This window comes from Syngnathus typhle, linkage group LG7, assembly GCF_033458585.1.
Source record: "Syngnathus typhle isolate RoL2023-S1 ecotype Sweden linkage group LG7, RoL_Styp_1.0, whole genome shotgun sequence".
NCBI classification, from domain to species: Eukaryota; Metazoa; Chordata; class Actinopteri; order Syngnathiformes; family Syngnathidae; genus Syngnathus; species Syngnathus typhle.
Window position 1 is genome coordinate 8,978,484 of NC_083744.1, and position 17,555 is coordinate 8,996,038.

Genomic DNA, 17,555 nt, shown 5'->3' on the forward strand with positions numbered 1-17,555 from the left:
GGCACTGAGTGTCACACATTTGATACGTGACCTCAGAACTCTCAAATACTGGAAATCAGAAATGCTCATCTCCGCATGAACTACGTCTCAACCCTTCATATTGTCATGGCTTTGTAGATGTCAATACAAGGATGAACAAAATATGTTTAGTACTGTTATTTTTGTAAATCGGCTTTTGCTGTTTGAGTATTTGTTTCTTTAGTGTGTTTATCTTGTTGTCGCCCCCCCCCCCCAACAACACACACAAACAGACACACAATAAAGAAGATCCGCTGTGAGACCATGACATCATTACGTTTGCTAAATGACTCAGCAAACACTCTGTTAGTCTCTACAAGGTATAAAAATGTTGCTTGGTCTTAACACAGCTACAAGCACTAAAGGCAATTAAGTATGAGTTGATAGCGGTGGAAATGGGTCATGAAGCACTCCTTGAATGCCAAAAAGGGTTTTCAGTACTTCACACTTGTCATCTTACTCCTTCTTAATAAGATCTGGTTTAATTGAATTTGAATGAGACGGAATGATCAATTTCTGCATTTTAAGCGTGATAGCGTGTGAAGCCCTATTATGAACAATTCATTCATTCATTAAATCAGCTTTTTACATTAGCCCTACTAGTAAAGATGATTGCCAACTCTGAAGTGGATGTGAGGAAGCCACAGTACCTTTTTTTTTTGCTTCCATTTTGAAAATAAAGTTTCTATTAAGATACTGGAAAACTAACTCAAACCATATATGCACACAAGCATTTCATCGCAGTTGTATCGCCAATCCACAGTAAAGACATGTTTAATTGCACGGCCGCATTTCCTAGTTAACGTAGAAAGCCATAAATAAAAAAAATCATACAAATATAAAGTTAATCTGGAAAATACAAATTTTCGTTTGTGGGTCGGTATTTTTTAACTGTAAAGGGTACAATAAAGCGGCAAAAGACTCTACAGTGTGAAGATTGGAATAAGAAAAAAACAAAAGTTTTCCATGATAGAAATTACCTCGGAAATACCAAAATCTATTCGAATGCCACGGAATTTGTTTTCCTTAACAGTATGTAATAAGATCAGGAATTAAAGAATGTAAACAGAAATGGTGAATGTCTTTCGTTGTCATTTCTAACACTACTTGTGGTCTTATGGTGCTACAAACTATGATTATTATGATAATTATTAATTATTGCACACAACACTGAATCGTGACATTGGCATGAGTGCGTGTGCAATCACATTAAGACTGAGAGTGTGAGGGTTTACAAATTACAGAACACTCAAGAAGGTGACAAAAGGTTGTTATGGCAAAAACATGATTTCTGACATTGTCCATTTCCAGTTGCATATTGTTTCTTTGAAGATCTTGTAGCGATGCCTGAGTTTCTTCATTTTAAAATGCAAAACAATCCACTTCTTCATTTCTTCATGCATAACAGTTATTTTTAAGAATAGGAATGGTGTACATTTATGTAAATGTGTTTTGTTGCTATGTTCTTGAGCATCATATTTGACTGCATTTGAATCATGTATCTTTTCTCGTACGTGGAAACAATTCCTCTCACGGAATCTGTGGAAACATCCACTAAGCCACAGAAATGGAGCAAGAATGCATAAGCAGTAATTGGCTTTTGTCTGCTGTGGATAATATAAATTCAGTTGTCGTTTTTTGTGTTTGTTTTTGCCACCTTTGACATATTATTTCTTTGATCTCCTAATTTTCCCGACCCGCCTGTGCTTAAGATGAATATCTGAGATGTGTGCTCTAAAAATGGTGTGTTTAATGTTGTGTTCTGTTGGATGGCACTATCTGATTGCCAGCAGTGTTTGTCCTGTGGAGTTGTTTTTTCTGCTACGTGTGAAATCACTCTGAACAAGCGGTGCACTTACCATGGCTTTCTTCTTAAAATCAACTATTTTTCAAATAAAAGACAGCGTGTCCAAAAAAATTCCTCATTGCATCCCACTTATTCTTATTTTTACTGAGACATGATCACACTAAGTTGTGTAGTGTAGCCAATGCGGAAAGCGGATTTCATGAGAAGCCTGTAATGTAATTACCATTAATTAAAGTACAGTTGTATGTCATAGTGCAGTTTAGGGAATAGAATAAAAAAAACATGATGAATGAGGTGTTTCTACAGCATGGAATCAGCAGAGAGAGAGAGAGAGAGAGAGAGAGAGAGACAGAGAGAGACAGAGAGAGAGAGAGAGAGAGAGAGAGAGAGAGAGAGAGAGAGAGAGAGAGAGAGAGAGAGAGAGACAGAGAGACAGACAGAGAGAGAGAGAGAGAGAGAGAGAGAGAGAGAGAGAGAGAGAGAGAGAGAGAGAGAGAGAGAGAGACAGAGAGAGAGACAGAGAGAGAGACAGACAGAGAGAGAGACAGAGAGAGAGACAGAGAGAGAGACAGAGAGAGAGACAGAGAGAGAGACAGAGAGAGAGACAGAGAGAGACAGAGAGAGAGAGAGAGAGCGTAAGTAGTTGTATTAATATTGGTAAAAGATGCACCCATTCCCTTTTCTGCTTCTCCTCTTCTCCACCATCTTAAAATGAGCATGCCATGCCTTTCTTTTGCAAAAATGAGATCTACATCTTGTTGAGGTACGCTCTATTGTACTTCTCGTAGAGTCAGCAGCAAAAGTCTCTGTTTTTACTTCCTTTTTCCGTCCGTCCTCGACTGCTATTTCAGCACATCTAAATGTGGGAACAATGGCAACCATCGTCATTGTAGTCAGTCCTAAAAATGTGTCGTATACGTACAATTAATGGAATCATACTTGAACATCCTTTGCTAATATCAGTGTTAGGATGGTTTGATGGATACAAATCTGGAAGCAGATTCTTTGTCCTGACATTGCTCTTCGATGAATACTTGTTAGCTGAGCAGCATTGCAAAATAAGAGAGAATGAAAGAAAAAACCCAACACACTGCATCAATATTGCAGCAGAAGGTTCATATATTCTATTTTAGACCAAAACTTCCAAAACAATAATACTAAAGGATTAAACATCAAACGGGAAACCAGAATTTGTGGACAAAAGGTTCTGCACTGCAAGCACTCACAAATCTGTTTGTTTATTCTGACCTTCAGGTCTGTATAGATGTTTCTGGGCCACACTAGTATGACGTGGTCCTTCCACTGAACCCCTCCACCCCACCCACCCCCACACACACACCTTTTTTTCAACAATCTGTAACCAGACTGTAACCCCATCCTCACAGACTCGCATGGCAGTCGAGTATCTGCATAGCAGATCTGATTGCTCTTTTTGAGCGCAAGTTGTCGTGCTTCTATGTGTCAGACTGGAAGAGGGGAAATAAACAATGGACAGGAAGCATTATCTGGATTGAGCAGAGACGTTCTCTTTCATCAATCCCTGGATTCGATATTTTCTCTTCTTTTTCAGCTTCTTATTTTGGGTGAGTAAAGATGGAGGCCTACTGTGGCATGTCAGTAAAGAAAGGAACTGGCAGGTTTTGTAAAATGACAGCACATATGCCTCATCAGAGCTATGGATTCCCTCATGCGGCCATTAATGACTTAAATAGAAATGAATGTGTGTGGTTATTATCACATACGTACACACAACAGAATTTTCCAATTTATTTAGAAATTAGGATTATTAAAAAAAATCGCAATATCTCATTGTTATTTAAAGAAAAGACAATTTAGAGTTTTGGTATTTTAACAAGCAACATTGAGTTGACAGTCATGATTTTAATTTTGCAGGCCACATAAAATGATGTGGCAGTCAGAATCTGGCCCCCGGCCCTTGAGTTTGACACCTGTGAGCTAGGGCTTTAGAAAATAGTCAGTTCAAGACAAAAGAAAAGATTAAATGAATAAATCTATGGAGAGAATTCTCTTAATAATAAATGAAGACGTATAATTTAGATTGTGTCTGCGGTAGCAATTGGCAGGGGCACCTCACCTCCCCTGGTGGAACATTTTCTCATTTTTTGCTTGGTCATCGATCACAGTAGGAAATGTTGAGGGATTTATTTTCCTTTTTTTATCAAGTCACCGTTACAATAACACAAAGAACATGTCCCTGAGCTGAACCTTTACATTGTTGCATGTTTTTCTAACTCTATTCCTGAGTGATTTTGTCTGAGCATTCCTCATTATCACAGCTCAGATTGTTTGGCTTTCTGTGAAAGAAACCAAAGGCTTCAAAGATCGCTATTTGGTTGAAATGATGACAAGCTTGTTATCTCCCCAGTTTGTATTCATGTCAGAAAAACAACTTCACAAAAATACCCAAGTTTCATTGCTCTCGCAAAGATTAAATTCCCTCAAACTTCTGAAAGTAAAGAATGAACTGAATGAAAGAAGAACCGTGAGCTTGAATAAGGGTTGTGTGCAAATTGCCTTCCCATTGAAAAGCACATGCCAACTGCGATTACGTTGACTAAATTTAGCCTTCCGATGCTGAGAAAGTCCAACAAACAAGTGAGAGTAAGCCTGGCTGAAAATATCAAGCAGCACAACCCTCAAAACATTATCACATATTATTGTCACAAATCATATATCACACGTGCAAGGAGTGATGTCAAGATGCCAAGAAACTGACTTAATTGGATCTATTCAGGCACAAGTAGCCATTTTCACCTTTGTCTGTGGTGGCAAAGTATCATTTACAACATTTTTTTTTTTTTTTTTAATTCCAAATATTGCTGAGCCAAACTTTTCCTCCTTCATTCTTTTAGTTCTCCTGTTCTTCTGCAGGCCACTGACGCAGCAAACTGTCACGACTCGTCCCCGGTTGCTTTATTATATTCTTTGTTACCATGGTTTAAGTTCGCGTCGCCCCTCCTGTGTTACCTCACAATCAATGTAATCACAGTAACCTACCTCTCCTTACCTGTCTCTTATTTAAGTCCTGTCTGCGTGTCACTTCCTGTCGGATAGTTGATGTCTTGACGTCTGATGTCGTTCTTGTTTCTTTCGGTTCCTGTCTTTGTCAGTTCTGTTTCGGTTAGCCAGTCTGTCGGTCAGTCCGGTAAGTTAAGTCAGTTTGGCGGTTCTGTTAGTTTGTTCTCCTTGTTCTCTCTTCCAACCACCTTTTCTCTTCAATAAACCCTGGTCCAAGCTGCATTTGGTCGCCCTGCTCCATATGATCCATGACATAAACCTGTTGATTCACAACTAAATTGGGGGCTTATTTAAATGAAGTCCGTTTTGCCCGCGGCTCCTTTGCTTCGCTTCAAGATCAGTCAAATTTTGCAGGACTAGGGTGCACGTGAATCCGACTAAATAGCCACGCCTTTCACACTGTGTTTCGAGCAGTTACTTCAACACTGGCAGGCACAAGGCCTGGCTGTTGACTTTGTTTTTGGGACGTGAGCTCGGAAGTGAACACTGTGGCTTTAATCCATCAGGCCTTTGTCTTCATGTTCTCTGTGGCTCTGTATGGCTGGCTTTTACCTCCCCCGCACAATCCACCTGATTCATCTCTTTCACAAGCCTGAAAAACAAAGCAGGCTTCTATTCAGCATGCATGTGATAAATACTCAAAAACGCTGTGGAAGAGTGGAAAACGGGACTGCCGGTGGCCTCACTCCTACACAAGCGACAATATCCTTAAAGCAACGAGAAAAGCGATTTGAAAATTCTTTAAAACACCACAGTGTACAAAATACGAACATTTGAAATTCCTGACACACATTTCAAACATTTACTATGTGGGTTGCAAAGTTTATTAAATAAAAGCCTTTCTTTAAATCAAACAAGTCGGTGTAGCTACAAAATGTAAACAAAAGAAATTTTCTTCACACCTAAACACAATGGATTGCACACGCAGTTAAGAAGAGGAGATGAATGGTGGGCATTTTAGTGGAAATGGCCCCCTGAGCAACGATAACACACCCATCGTTCAGTTTACAGCTTTCATTGTTTTTGGCCACAATGCGGGCAGCCCACACCCCATTGGCGGTGCCTTCACTACACTTAGTTTTTTTCATTCAAGTGTAAGGTTTTCTTGTGTTTGGCGTTTACCTTTAAGGTGAATGCCAAGCGCCAAACAGGAGCTGTTTGCAGCCATGCTTTCAACTCCCTGCTTTACATCCCTGCAATTGTTGATCATGACAGCTGAATAAAAAAAAACATTTGCCAACTGTTCCAAGACAATGGGAATATTTCAAATTGGGTTAAGAAAAAAATAAAAAAAACAAAGTCAGATGAGAGGTGGTTTTTTTCTGATCAAGGTCAAGTGACACTTTAAAAGAGGAAAAACCTCGCTTTGCAGAGCCATAATTTAGTCACATATGGAGAGAAGCTTACTCTTTTTATCATAAAAACAACTTTTATTTTGTAATTCAAACTTCAGATTTGTCATCATTGATGGTGAAAGTACTGGAGCACAGAAAGCCTTAATTCTTTTAAAACGTGAATCATACCAACTGGTATTTAAGTGAGCTCATTAAAGCCCCCGATAGTGATTGGAGGGGAAAGAATTCCCCCCAAAACAGGCATACTTACATCCCAAAAGCTGTTGGATACAAACCATTAATTTAATTGAGCACTACAAATATTGAGATGTCTTTAATGCAGATTCATTTTGAAACAGATGCAAAGAAAACTGTTTCTTTTTGACCACCTTTCAATTTTCCTTGTGTGCTACGATTATCTACTATGAATAAAAGCATCTTCTATTTCATTCTAAATCTCCTATGATACAATTAAAAGCACATGTGCTGGAAAATTTGCGTTCTTGTTTTGTCACATGAACAACACATATAGTCTTTTTTTCCATGCAGATGTAATCGAGCGACTGTGAGCCCGTCCTTCTATGCATTTTTGTTTCTTCACGGTACCTGAAATAAATCCTTTCAAATGTCAGAAAACAGTTCTAGTCGTTTTGATCAAAACCACACTGGTGACAAATGGCTAAGGTCAGCAGAATGCCAGAGGCAAAGAGAGCGGCTATGTCAGAAAAAAAGTAGTTTCTTTCACCATTTCATGAGCTTCTGTGAAATTTGTCCTAGTTCAAACTGAACAAAAATAGATTTAAAAAAATGCCAGCAGTACTGAGAAGGAACATGTTATTGTCAAGTGTCTCCAGAATAATGGGTAACATGCATAAAAGAAAAAAGTAAATTACATTTTACATATCAAGCAATACTATAATTGCAATTAGATTATAGATAAAAGAAAACAAGTAAATTACATTTCATAGTATATCAAGTAAAACTATAATTGCAATTAGATTACGGACCGTCATACCCTTCAAACTTCATGGGACTTTTTTTGTTCCAGCATAACAGCATGCTTGAATTGGTTTAGCCTCTGACCTCACCAATGTTCTTCTGGATGGATGGACAGTGGCTGCTCTATATTTCCTTTCATTTCTCCCTGTATGACTTTCAAAAATAGTTGTCCAGCCATGCTGTTGATTTTTACAACATGTATAGTATATTAAAAAATGTCCCCCCTCTCCCCCCACAGGTTTTCTCCTTGTTTATTGTTGCAATTGGCGTATATGCTAAAGTCCAGAAAGCCACAGGTACAGTATTTTTTTTTTTTTTTTAATTGAGCTGTTATTCACTTTTTTTGTACTCAATGTGATGAGTTATTGTTGCTTACCTCAAACGGGTTGTTTTTAGTGAATAGCCTTGATTGACACAGTTAAAGATAATAAAAAAGCATTCGGATTTATGGGCAATTAAGATATTGTTCAATTTACCGTGTCCTTGTCATCGCTTTCCCAGTCACGCAGTTTTAACTTATCTCAAAGACTTAAGCTGGCTTTTGGAAGGGGTGTGGATGTTGTATATGACAGAAATGCATTGGGAATGGGGTGGAAAATAACAGACGGTTGCTCTCTAAGCAGAGCCTATCCCATTTCTGTCTTTTTGCCAGACACTGTGCGGGGCACGTTCCTGATCGACCCAGCTGTCATCCTAATTGTAGTGGGGGTGGTCATGTTCTTCGTCACTTTCTGTGGATGTATTGGAGCCCTCAGAGAAAACCTTCGCCTCCTCAAAACCGTAACATTCATAACAGACCTATCACAAATATTGACCCAACAGCTGCGTTCCCATATAGCAACAAGTTCAATCCAATCTGAAAAGAAGTTTATTTTATCTATATTGACAAATCTGTCTGGCAAAAACGAGTCACATTTGTCTTTTGTGCTTGCAGTTCTCTTTGAGTCTATCCCTGGTCTTCCTAACCCAGCTGGTCATAGCAATTCTGGGCTTCTTCTACTCAGACCAGGTATGAGCCTTTTGTGACAACTCGCTTAATTATTTGACATCATAAAATCAATAGAGCAAGCCCCTCTTGGGCCTTATCGTTGAGTGTATGATTTAATTCTACAGCAGCAGCTTCACCAGCAGATTGCTATTTTACAGTAAGTCATCTTGTGCTGGGTTCACACCAGACACAACTTTGGAAAGCCTCCTGAAAGGCCATATAAAATATCTAGGCCTACCTAGGTCAACCAACCTTTACACAGGCGCTCGGTTTTGATTGACACTGTGAGAGACATCATAATTAAACAATCATGTTTGACAGTAGTGTAGAACTGCATTGCCTCATGATGGATCATTATACATGAAAGAGACAAGTCCCCTATTTTTGTAGACAGGTGCATATACACTCGCCGTCAAAACTATCTGTGAATCGAACATATAAATCCATGAGCGTGCTTTGTAACAATGGACTATTCTAAAACACTTTGATACACTCCTGGCAGTAAGCAGTATTTTTCAATAACATACACAGAATGTAAAGTTTATAAATCTGATTTGCATTCAGTTATTGTGCGGTGTCATGCAAATATTCTGCAAGTTTTCTTGTGGCTTTGCTGTTGGCTCATTAAAACTACTCTGTGGGGTTGACCTTAAGCTTCCTCAACTATAAAGCATGCAAATTAGACGCCATTCAAATGAATGCATGACTAAGAGTAAAATACAACATCAGTGATATACTATGGTAGGAACGTTTTATTGTATTGTGGGTGGAATGTGAAACCGAAATAAAAATGTCTCAGTGGGCACGAATGACCTTATCAAGGGTCATTCTCGTTTGATTCTTTTGCTGCTAACATGAAGCACGGAAAGATGTTGAAACTGCATTCTGAACTCCCATGTTTTCAATTAAATATAATTGATGAGATCAGCATATCCATGGTTGCTTAGTTTGAAATCCAGTAAAACAATGTCATAATAGTATCAGTGATATTTTCATCCCTATGTCAAAACGCAGACATTCATCAGTATTAACCAAAAAAACACATGACAGTGGAGTCTCTCAGATGCCATAAAAACTGAACATTAACCTCCTTGAAGGCTTTCATTATTCTCCTGTATTTATTATGGATGCCATTTATACTGAACAATGACAGTCAGTGATGATGCTGTGTAAACTAAGTGTGCGTGTGTGGTTCAGATGGAAAAGCCAGAAAAAAAAAATCAACCAATTAATTCTCATACATCTACACTCAGTCTGAAGGTATGTACTCAACTTAAACACAAAAGCCATTATTATGAAAAATCCCCAACATAAATAAATGCTATTTCTTTATTCATTTTTATTCATATTATTAGTTTCTTTTGTGGGGCAGTTATCTTGGAGTTTGAGTTGATGCCGTCTAATTTAAAAAATTTAAGTGAGTTAATTACAGCCCCAACATCTGTAGCAAATTTTAGACACAGAAGTCACGTTAAACAGGCAAGAACAATAGCATTTAAAAAAGCTTTATTTTTCCCCAAAAAACACAAATATTTATTTCAGACTCTGATCAGATGTAGTTTTTGTATATTCAGATGCTTACAGACACTGTCAAAGACACTCCTAATTTTGTTCAGACAAGTAAACATTTTACGATGTTAGCTGTTGGACAGTTTCGACTATTGGTGAGCGTTAATTACAAGTTCAACCTGGTCAGGTACTGCGGAAGAAAGGTATAATCACAGGCGGGCCTCCAGTCTCTCTGTCCTAGTGTAAACTGAAAAACTGGACTGGTGGGAGCACTTTCCTCCAGCAGCAAAGACAAATTTCTTGGTAAGCTGGAATGTGTCATCTCCCACCAACCTTATTTGTATGAAAAACTCTTGTAGGGCATAAATGGTAGGGGGAAAAGTATTCGGGAAAAACATGTACTACAATTTAGAAAAATGTCTTCTGTGACAGACAAAAGTAGAGGGAAGCTCTGTGCTGGGTGTCGGTGTGAAAACCGTCAAGCTGACTGCATAAAGAAATTCTCAAAGGATGGAAACACCAACTGCTAGGATCACTATATACTATATACATTTCTTTTTTCTTCCAGTTAAGTTCTTAGTCTGAGCAGAAAAATGCCCCTGCTGGCATCCACATGTAAAGAAAGCTTTAAATGCTATTCCAACGCTAACTTCACAATATAAACTGTGCCTTATTATACCTTGCCACCCTCCACGATGCAGTCTTCAGACTGCCTGCTGCTAAACACAGCAGTTTAACAACACTCCCAGCATCGCTAAATGATTCAAATGCTCTGGATCTTCAAAGCAGATCCAAATGTCCCATTTCAACAGATCCCTTGAAGGAGACTTAAATTGCAACTAATGACATGAGGAGATGATGTTAGGTCGCAAGGTCCCCAAGCATGCACAGCAAGTGTGATGGAGGGAGATCAACATGGAACATTCCTGCCCTGTTGTTTGGCAAAATTACTTCAGGATAAAATAGACTTTGATAGAGCTAGCTGTGTTTATCAGCACAACTTGCTTTTCCACGGGATCTAATCAGAGTAATTCCAGGAGCCCACAGCATAACACCCACAGAAGTTCTTTTCAAGCCAAATGAAATTTTATAGCTCAGCAGTTTATCAGCATACAGTGCTCTCATTATCATATATTATCTAAATTCAATCTGTATCACCTTGTTTTGACATTTTTAAAGGCGGAGAACTTGGATTGAAGGCCCATTCAAAAAGGGAAAACAAAGAAGTCTTAAAAGGAACAAATTAAGCAGCAGGGTTTAATTCCTAAATGGAGCCAGTTCTACTCATGAATCAATAAAATTAGGGCATTTCATTTATAATTCATTTGGGTCTTGCTTACATTAACTCAAGTGGAGAATGGTGAAAATTAGCACACCAAAATGGTTATTTACCCTATATGTATGTATGTACGTATGTGTGTACGTGTGTGTGCATGCGTGCGTCAGTGCCTGTCTGTCTGTCTGTCTCTACGTACGTACTATGTATGTATAAATATTGTATTTTATATGCATTGGGAGTATGGATCTCACAGGTAATAAAGTTGTTGATAAATGCTGCCTTCTTCTCTGCTCTGGTTATACTGCCGCACATGTTGACTTGTGAACATATGCATCTCACAAGATGCTGCGAATAACACACCCGTAAATAAACTATTCTGTTTCCACTTTTAAGGCTCGCGACACCTTGGGTAGGTTCGTGAAGAAAGGTATTGTGCACTACAGGGATGACCTGGATCTGCAGAACATGATGGATTACATTCAGAAAGAGGTGCCCTGCTCTACTCTGACCCTGCTTAGTAGTGTATGACTTCACAATAATCATACCAGTTTTATTGACATCAGTGTTCTGAAACCACAGCCTGTGAGCACAGAAAGGCATGGACTTTTGTTTACCGTCATCTCCTCCGTGAGGCAAGATTTAAGAGGGTCCCTCAACTCATAATGGCTAACTTCACATTGGCACACGAGTGAGCAGTGTTTTTCCATTAAGAAGTCTTTATCTGATAGAGCGTTTCTATTTCAAAACATACTACAATTCCCAATCAAATAAATTGCAAATAAAAACAGAATTATTTGTAAATCTAATTTATTTTTGTATGATATTTACATCGAGATGAGTATCATCGTCAACATTGCTCGATTTACGACGGCCCAAACAATATATCAAATATTGTTGGATGGATGTTTAGGCCTCTTAAATATTGCCCCATGTCATAAACATAGATTTGAGGGATAAACAGCACAACTGAGTATCGGTCGGTCTGTAGCAGCATTGTGCCAAATCTTGACAGTGTTAATGTGGTTGTGATTGACTCTTTTGAGATTCCATGAGGTAACGCTCAAATCTTTCAGCTTTTCTAGGGATTTGCAAGACCACAATGCTTAGGTCTCTCTGCCCAGACAATCCACAACAAATAGATTTCAACCCGACTCTAAGCTCATTTGTCTGCCAGAAGGACGGTCATGACTTTCTTTCACTCGTGTTGCACAGGTGTCAGGAAAAAAAACATGCATACAGCTCATTGGCATGTCAAGAAGCATTAGAGTCATATGTCGAGCAATGAGTCAATTTTCTGGCTGGGGAGGTGGCAATGCTAAAAGTGCACCAATAGAACAACTTGAAAAATGAACCTATCCTATATAACCGAAGCCAATTTTCGAAAGATGACATTCTGTAGTCAGTGGCATTCATTCCACTGTCTGGGACAGAAGACCATATTTTTCTTGCCCACACTCCTGACTTCAACACCAAATGAACACTTGTGGGTTCAGCTTGGGTGAGCTCTTTATTTTCACACAACCACGTAGCTAAAAGTAAGTACAATGCCATCCCACCCACAGTAGTTTATGAGCAGACTGGTGACCGGGTCTAGGAAGGAGGTGTCAAGCTGTTGCGGCTGTTGAACTGTAAAGTTGCCAAATTGCCTTCTGACAGATAGGACTGCAATTCTTCAACCACCAAACAAGAGTCAAGAGCAACAGTAGTCCGTGAACATTTGGCACACTTTCCTTGGATGCAAGCATATACTCAGTTGTGCTACTCATGCCTCAAACAATGTTCCCTGCAAATGGGGATCATAGTATATAAGGGAAATAAACAGACTTTTTAATCATATAAAGTTCATTAGCTAGCAGGCAATGTTACAAGTGAGAAATAATAGACCAAACACACATTCCCGTGTGTTTATACTAAATGCAGTTCCAGTGTTGTGGATGGAACAACTACACGGACTGGTCATGGAACTTGTACTTTAACTGCACCAAAGAAAACCCAAGCTCAGAACGCTGTGCTGTTCCATCTTCTTGCTGCACTCCTGTTCTTGGAGAGGTGAGTATTTTCCTTTTTTTTCCAATTAATGAATACCCAGAGGTGAATTAAAGCATCGTAGGGTGAAGTGAAAATTAAAGTTGCTAAACAAACACAACATCCTCCAAGACTCATAATTGGCTGACTGATTGCCCGAAAGTAATGAAACAGCTAATAGAGTTTCAAGGTGATTCGTCTTTCTCGGATAATAATGAGTCCGCACAACATGAGCGTTTCACTCCAGCATCAGCAAACTTGTGGAATGCATTTAATGGGGTAGTTCAAAATGTATCCTCACTTCACTAATTCAGCCCCCTCCTTGAATCTTTGACCAATCCCGTGTGCACAAACTTGATTATCAAAGGATTCATAACGGCATGTGATTATGAAAGTGTGTACTAATCATTATCAATAGTCATAGAGAATGCATGTTGAGATTCAGTAAAATACCAATACTAAGCTAGAATTCCAGTATAAACAAAATGACTTCGACAACTTCTACATATGTATAACATTGTAACTGATTGGTTTGATTTTTGGGGGAATGCAAATCACTTAAAAATCAAAAAGAGGTCATAAACGTACCAGTCAAGCATACTCTGTATTGCTTCTGAATCTGCTCAGCCCCCTCTACATCTAAAAACAACTATCATTTAGGGTGTGACTTTATGCTTTTTATAACATTTTTTTCAAACAGTAGTTTTTGGTTTTGTCTATTTTTTCGTGGTATTAAATAAATTGATTTGAATATGTCTAACATCTTTTGCCTCTAGATCTAGCCAATTGTTTTTAAAGCTATTTGCCCACTAGAGACAGCAGATTTTTTTTAAATTTCATTTTTGTTGTTGCAGGGAAATTCTGTAAATCCAAAAAGTCAACTTCAGATAATTTCACAAATCAATACTTTGCTCTGTCCCCACTTTGGTTGTTATTTTTATACAATATTAACAAATGTAGTGTGATGAAATAACTTGCTAACAAATCTATTTGTTGGCCAGCCAATGCAATTATAATGGACATTTTTGCTATGCACGGGCTGGGTCAGTTCCTATCCCGTGGGGCCCTCTGTTATAGTAAATATATTCAGCTAAACACACCGAGATTTCAGACTAAGTATGTATATTCAAGTGCGTGAGTAAATTGACACAAGGACATGATTATTTCAACACATTTACTTCTTGTGACATTTTGTGGTGTATTGACGAGAATATGTGCCTGGGTTCAATAAAGACTGCGAAACACTAATCTAAAGAGCTGCAATACAAGACAAACCTTTTTAGTATTCATTAAACAAGATGGAAATTTAAGGCATTACTATGTCATCACTGCAAAATGTTACTTTCAAAAAACCCTTTTAAATCCCCCACACACACAGACACACACACACAAAAACATTCATTCATTTATTGAGCTTCCAAACTGCTATTTTCATGAAGGTCCCAAGCATGCTGGAGCCCATCGCAGCAGTCTTTCGGACAATGCCACTTAATCTATGTATTCCTCCAGGGTAATAACACATTTGATGTTCAACTGGTGTAAGAGTGGAGTGGTCAGTCTTGGAAGCAAAAAGCCCCCACTTTGAGCCATGCATGTATTTTAACTCATTGTTTCAGTTTGTCTCAATAGTTTTAGGCTAAATGAGTTCCAGATGGCCACAACTTTAGACGCGCCTGCATGTTTTAATTCGATCCAATACAACATTGAAGAAAGTGTGAAGGAAGGTCGGCTATTGTTTTGAAAGCAATTTATTAGTTTGTCAGATCCTTTAGCTGGGTCGTCCAAAAAGTACACAGCTTACATTCATGAAACAGTGAGGAGAGGTGTCATTATATCTGCTGTTTTTTTTTTTTTACAACATTTTGACTCGCAGCCCAGAAACAAAAATGATACAACCTTGTTATCTCACATTATCCTGCATCATCATCACAGTAGGAGTTGTAATATGAAGGTTGTTGTGGTTTCATAACATGATTTGAAGTTGCACCAGGAGTTAGCAGGCTTTTAGCATGACATAGTCGCCTGCCTTTTGTTTTTATTGTTACCCTATACATCCCCCCCTCCTCCTCCCATCGATCCATTTTCTATACTGTTTGTCCTCATTAGGAAGTACTGGAGCCTATCCCAGCTGACTGGTGTGAGTCATGCTACTCACTGGACCAGCAGCTTTCCATTTTACTTATCATTTCAATCTTGGCAGTGGTCTGCGAGCCACAGCTTTCGTATTAGCCTTTAAAGGTCCAGTTTTGGCTGCTTTGTAAAATTCATTCTTGTATTCAATATTTTGTCAGCACAGGACAAACACAAACCTGTGCACAAGAGTGATGTAAATTTAGGTTGTAAAAGTAACATGTAGTTAGGTACACAGATAATATATATGTAAATACGAACTCATGAATACATGCATGCATGGTTGACACATATTTGCATTCACCAATATATATTCCAAGCAGTAGACAAAATTCAGTGCAGCTTTCTTTTTTGTCTTCACGAAGACAGAAAACTAAAGAAGGTAAAGTAGATCCATCACATTGCTATCGATTATATATCATACTACCAAGAAAACAAAGCAGCAACCTTTTTTTTTTTTCTCACATGACAATTAATCAAATCTTTAAAGAATCGAAGCCGTGCTGCAACCTACTGTCCTGGGCGCGCAACTGCAATGGTGCTTCTGGAACTTCTATGAAGCTTCTATGACACATCAAGTGGACCTTTGTTGGATTTTTAACTGCTGTCATTTTCTTTCTTTCTCTCTTTTGATCGCAATTCTCCGCAGGAAACAAGCTTCTACAAATCTCTCTCATAGCTGTCTCAACAGTTAATATCCTCGTCAGTGCAGGATGACACACTGCCACCCAGAGAGATTGTTGCCTTCAGAGAACCAGTCTTACATGAATGTTCACACGTTACATGACTTCTTTGTCTTCTGACACACAGGCAGTAATCAACACTATGTGTGGCTTTGGGGTTCAAACCTTGGACCAGCTGGAGGCAAACAAGTCAATCTTCCCAGTAGGCTGTGCAGACAGAGCCGTGTTATGGATGGAGTCCCATTTGTTCCTGGTGGGAGCTCTTGCACTGGGTTTGGCCTTGCCTCAGGTAACAGCATGGAAACAAACGTCAATAGTCCCTTATCATCGTAATTACCTATCCTCAAGCCTTCAATATTTTAATAGCCCCTTTTTATTTCTTCATGTGGTTTTATTTGATTTTTGATCCAAACTACATATTGTTGTTTGAAATGCGGTTCACAAAAGCTGAGTGTAACAACTTCATATTCAGGACGATGACTATAATGTTACTATTTTTGTCCTTCGACAGGGGTCAATTACAATCACTGTCCACCTAAACAAGTACAAAATGTTCATCAAGGTTCTAAAGATAGAGATGAGTTCTCTGTACTCAAAATGACCAACACATTATCCCATCTCTTGCTAGCCCTGCAGATTTGCCTTGAGCCTCAACCCCCCTATATAGAAAGAGCTGAATTAATGTTGGACAAAGAAATTAAGAGGGTTCTGATATACAACTTGGCAGCAGACGGAAGAGTTGAAAGTTCTCAGTAAATGTGCTAACTAGAAGACAACATGCCAATAACATGTGAATCACATGATGTGATTACTGATTAGTCAACTTCAACTATCAAACGTCGACTAATCCGTTGCACCCCTTGTATATTTGTACAAGCTAGGAATTTTCAAGTTTGATGTGCAACCCAGGAAAACGTCTGACTTTAACAATGTTCATCTTATTAAATATACATTGAAGTCTGCATCGACACCTCCTGAGCTCTGCACATCCTTTTGGCTAATTAATGTAAAACAGATAGACATAACGATCATGTAATGGCAATAGTTTGTTATAAATGTGTTTGTCTGATTCTGGTTCGTCCTTAATGATTAAGTGGGAGGCTTGTGAAGTGCCGACAAGTGCATAGTGCACATGAGGTGTTATTGTCTTGGCCGTATAGCTTTTACAGTTATCAAACGAGCTTGCAATTTGAAGGTGTGTGCGTGTGTGTGTGTGCATGTGTGCGCGCGTGTGTTGGGGGGTGTAGAGGCAGCTTTATGAGCGTTATAATCCTGTAATCGAGACTGCTGTTATAACAAACCAAATCCAAATATAGTAATTCTGAACAATTTCATCCTCATGCCAAATGAGCATTGCGAAAAGCTTCCAAGGCACCTTGACAGGGTTGGCACAGGCAGCACATTTAACAGGCACCTGTTGAGACATCTAAAGCGGCTGCTGCTGTCCTCTAGATTGCAGGAATTGTGCTGTCCCAGATCCTCATCTCTCAGATCCAAGAAGAGATTACCTCCGTGTCGTGAGCACGAGCAAACAAAGACCGAGGAAAAGAATGCAAGGGACGCAAAAAGGCAATTGCAGTGCTCTGTTCCAGTCGAAATGCACTCACAAGGAGTTTTCCACTGCTCATGTTCCTCCTGTATCTTTTAATGTGTGTGAATAGTGAACATAGTCGATAAGTGTGAGCCATTTCATTGTGATTTAATGTACATGTAAAAAGACACATCGCTGATGCTGTGCTGGAAC

The 17,555-nt window shown here is 38.9% G+C and overlaps 1 protein-coding gene across 1 annotated transcript; it reads left to right on the forward strand.

The window, feature by feature from the left end:
• Positions 1-3,312: 3,312 nt before the first annotated feature.
• tspan33b (tetraspanin 33b) lies at positions 3,313-17,332 on the forward strand. The gene is given in 8 exon segments (XM_061283878.1): positions 3,313-3,408; positions 7,436-7,493; positions 7,850-7,977; positions 8,132-8,206; positions 11,367-11,462; positions 12,894-13,022; positions 15,939-16,100; positions 17,264-17,332. Coding segments are annotated over 8 exon segments (813 nt in total).
• Positions 17,333-17,555: the final 223 nt, after the last annotated feature.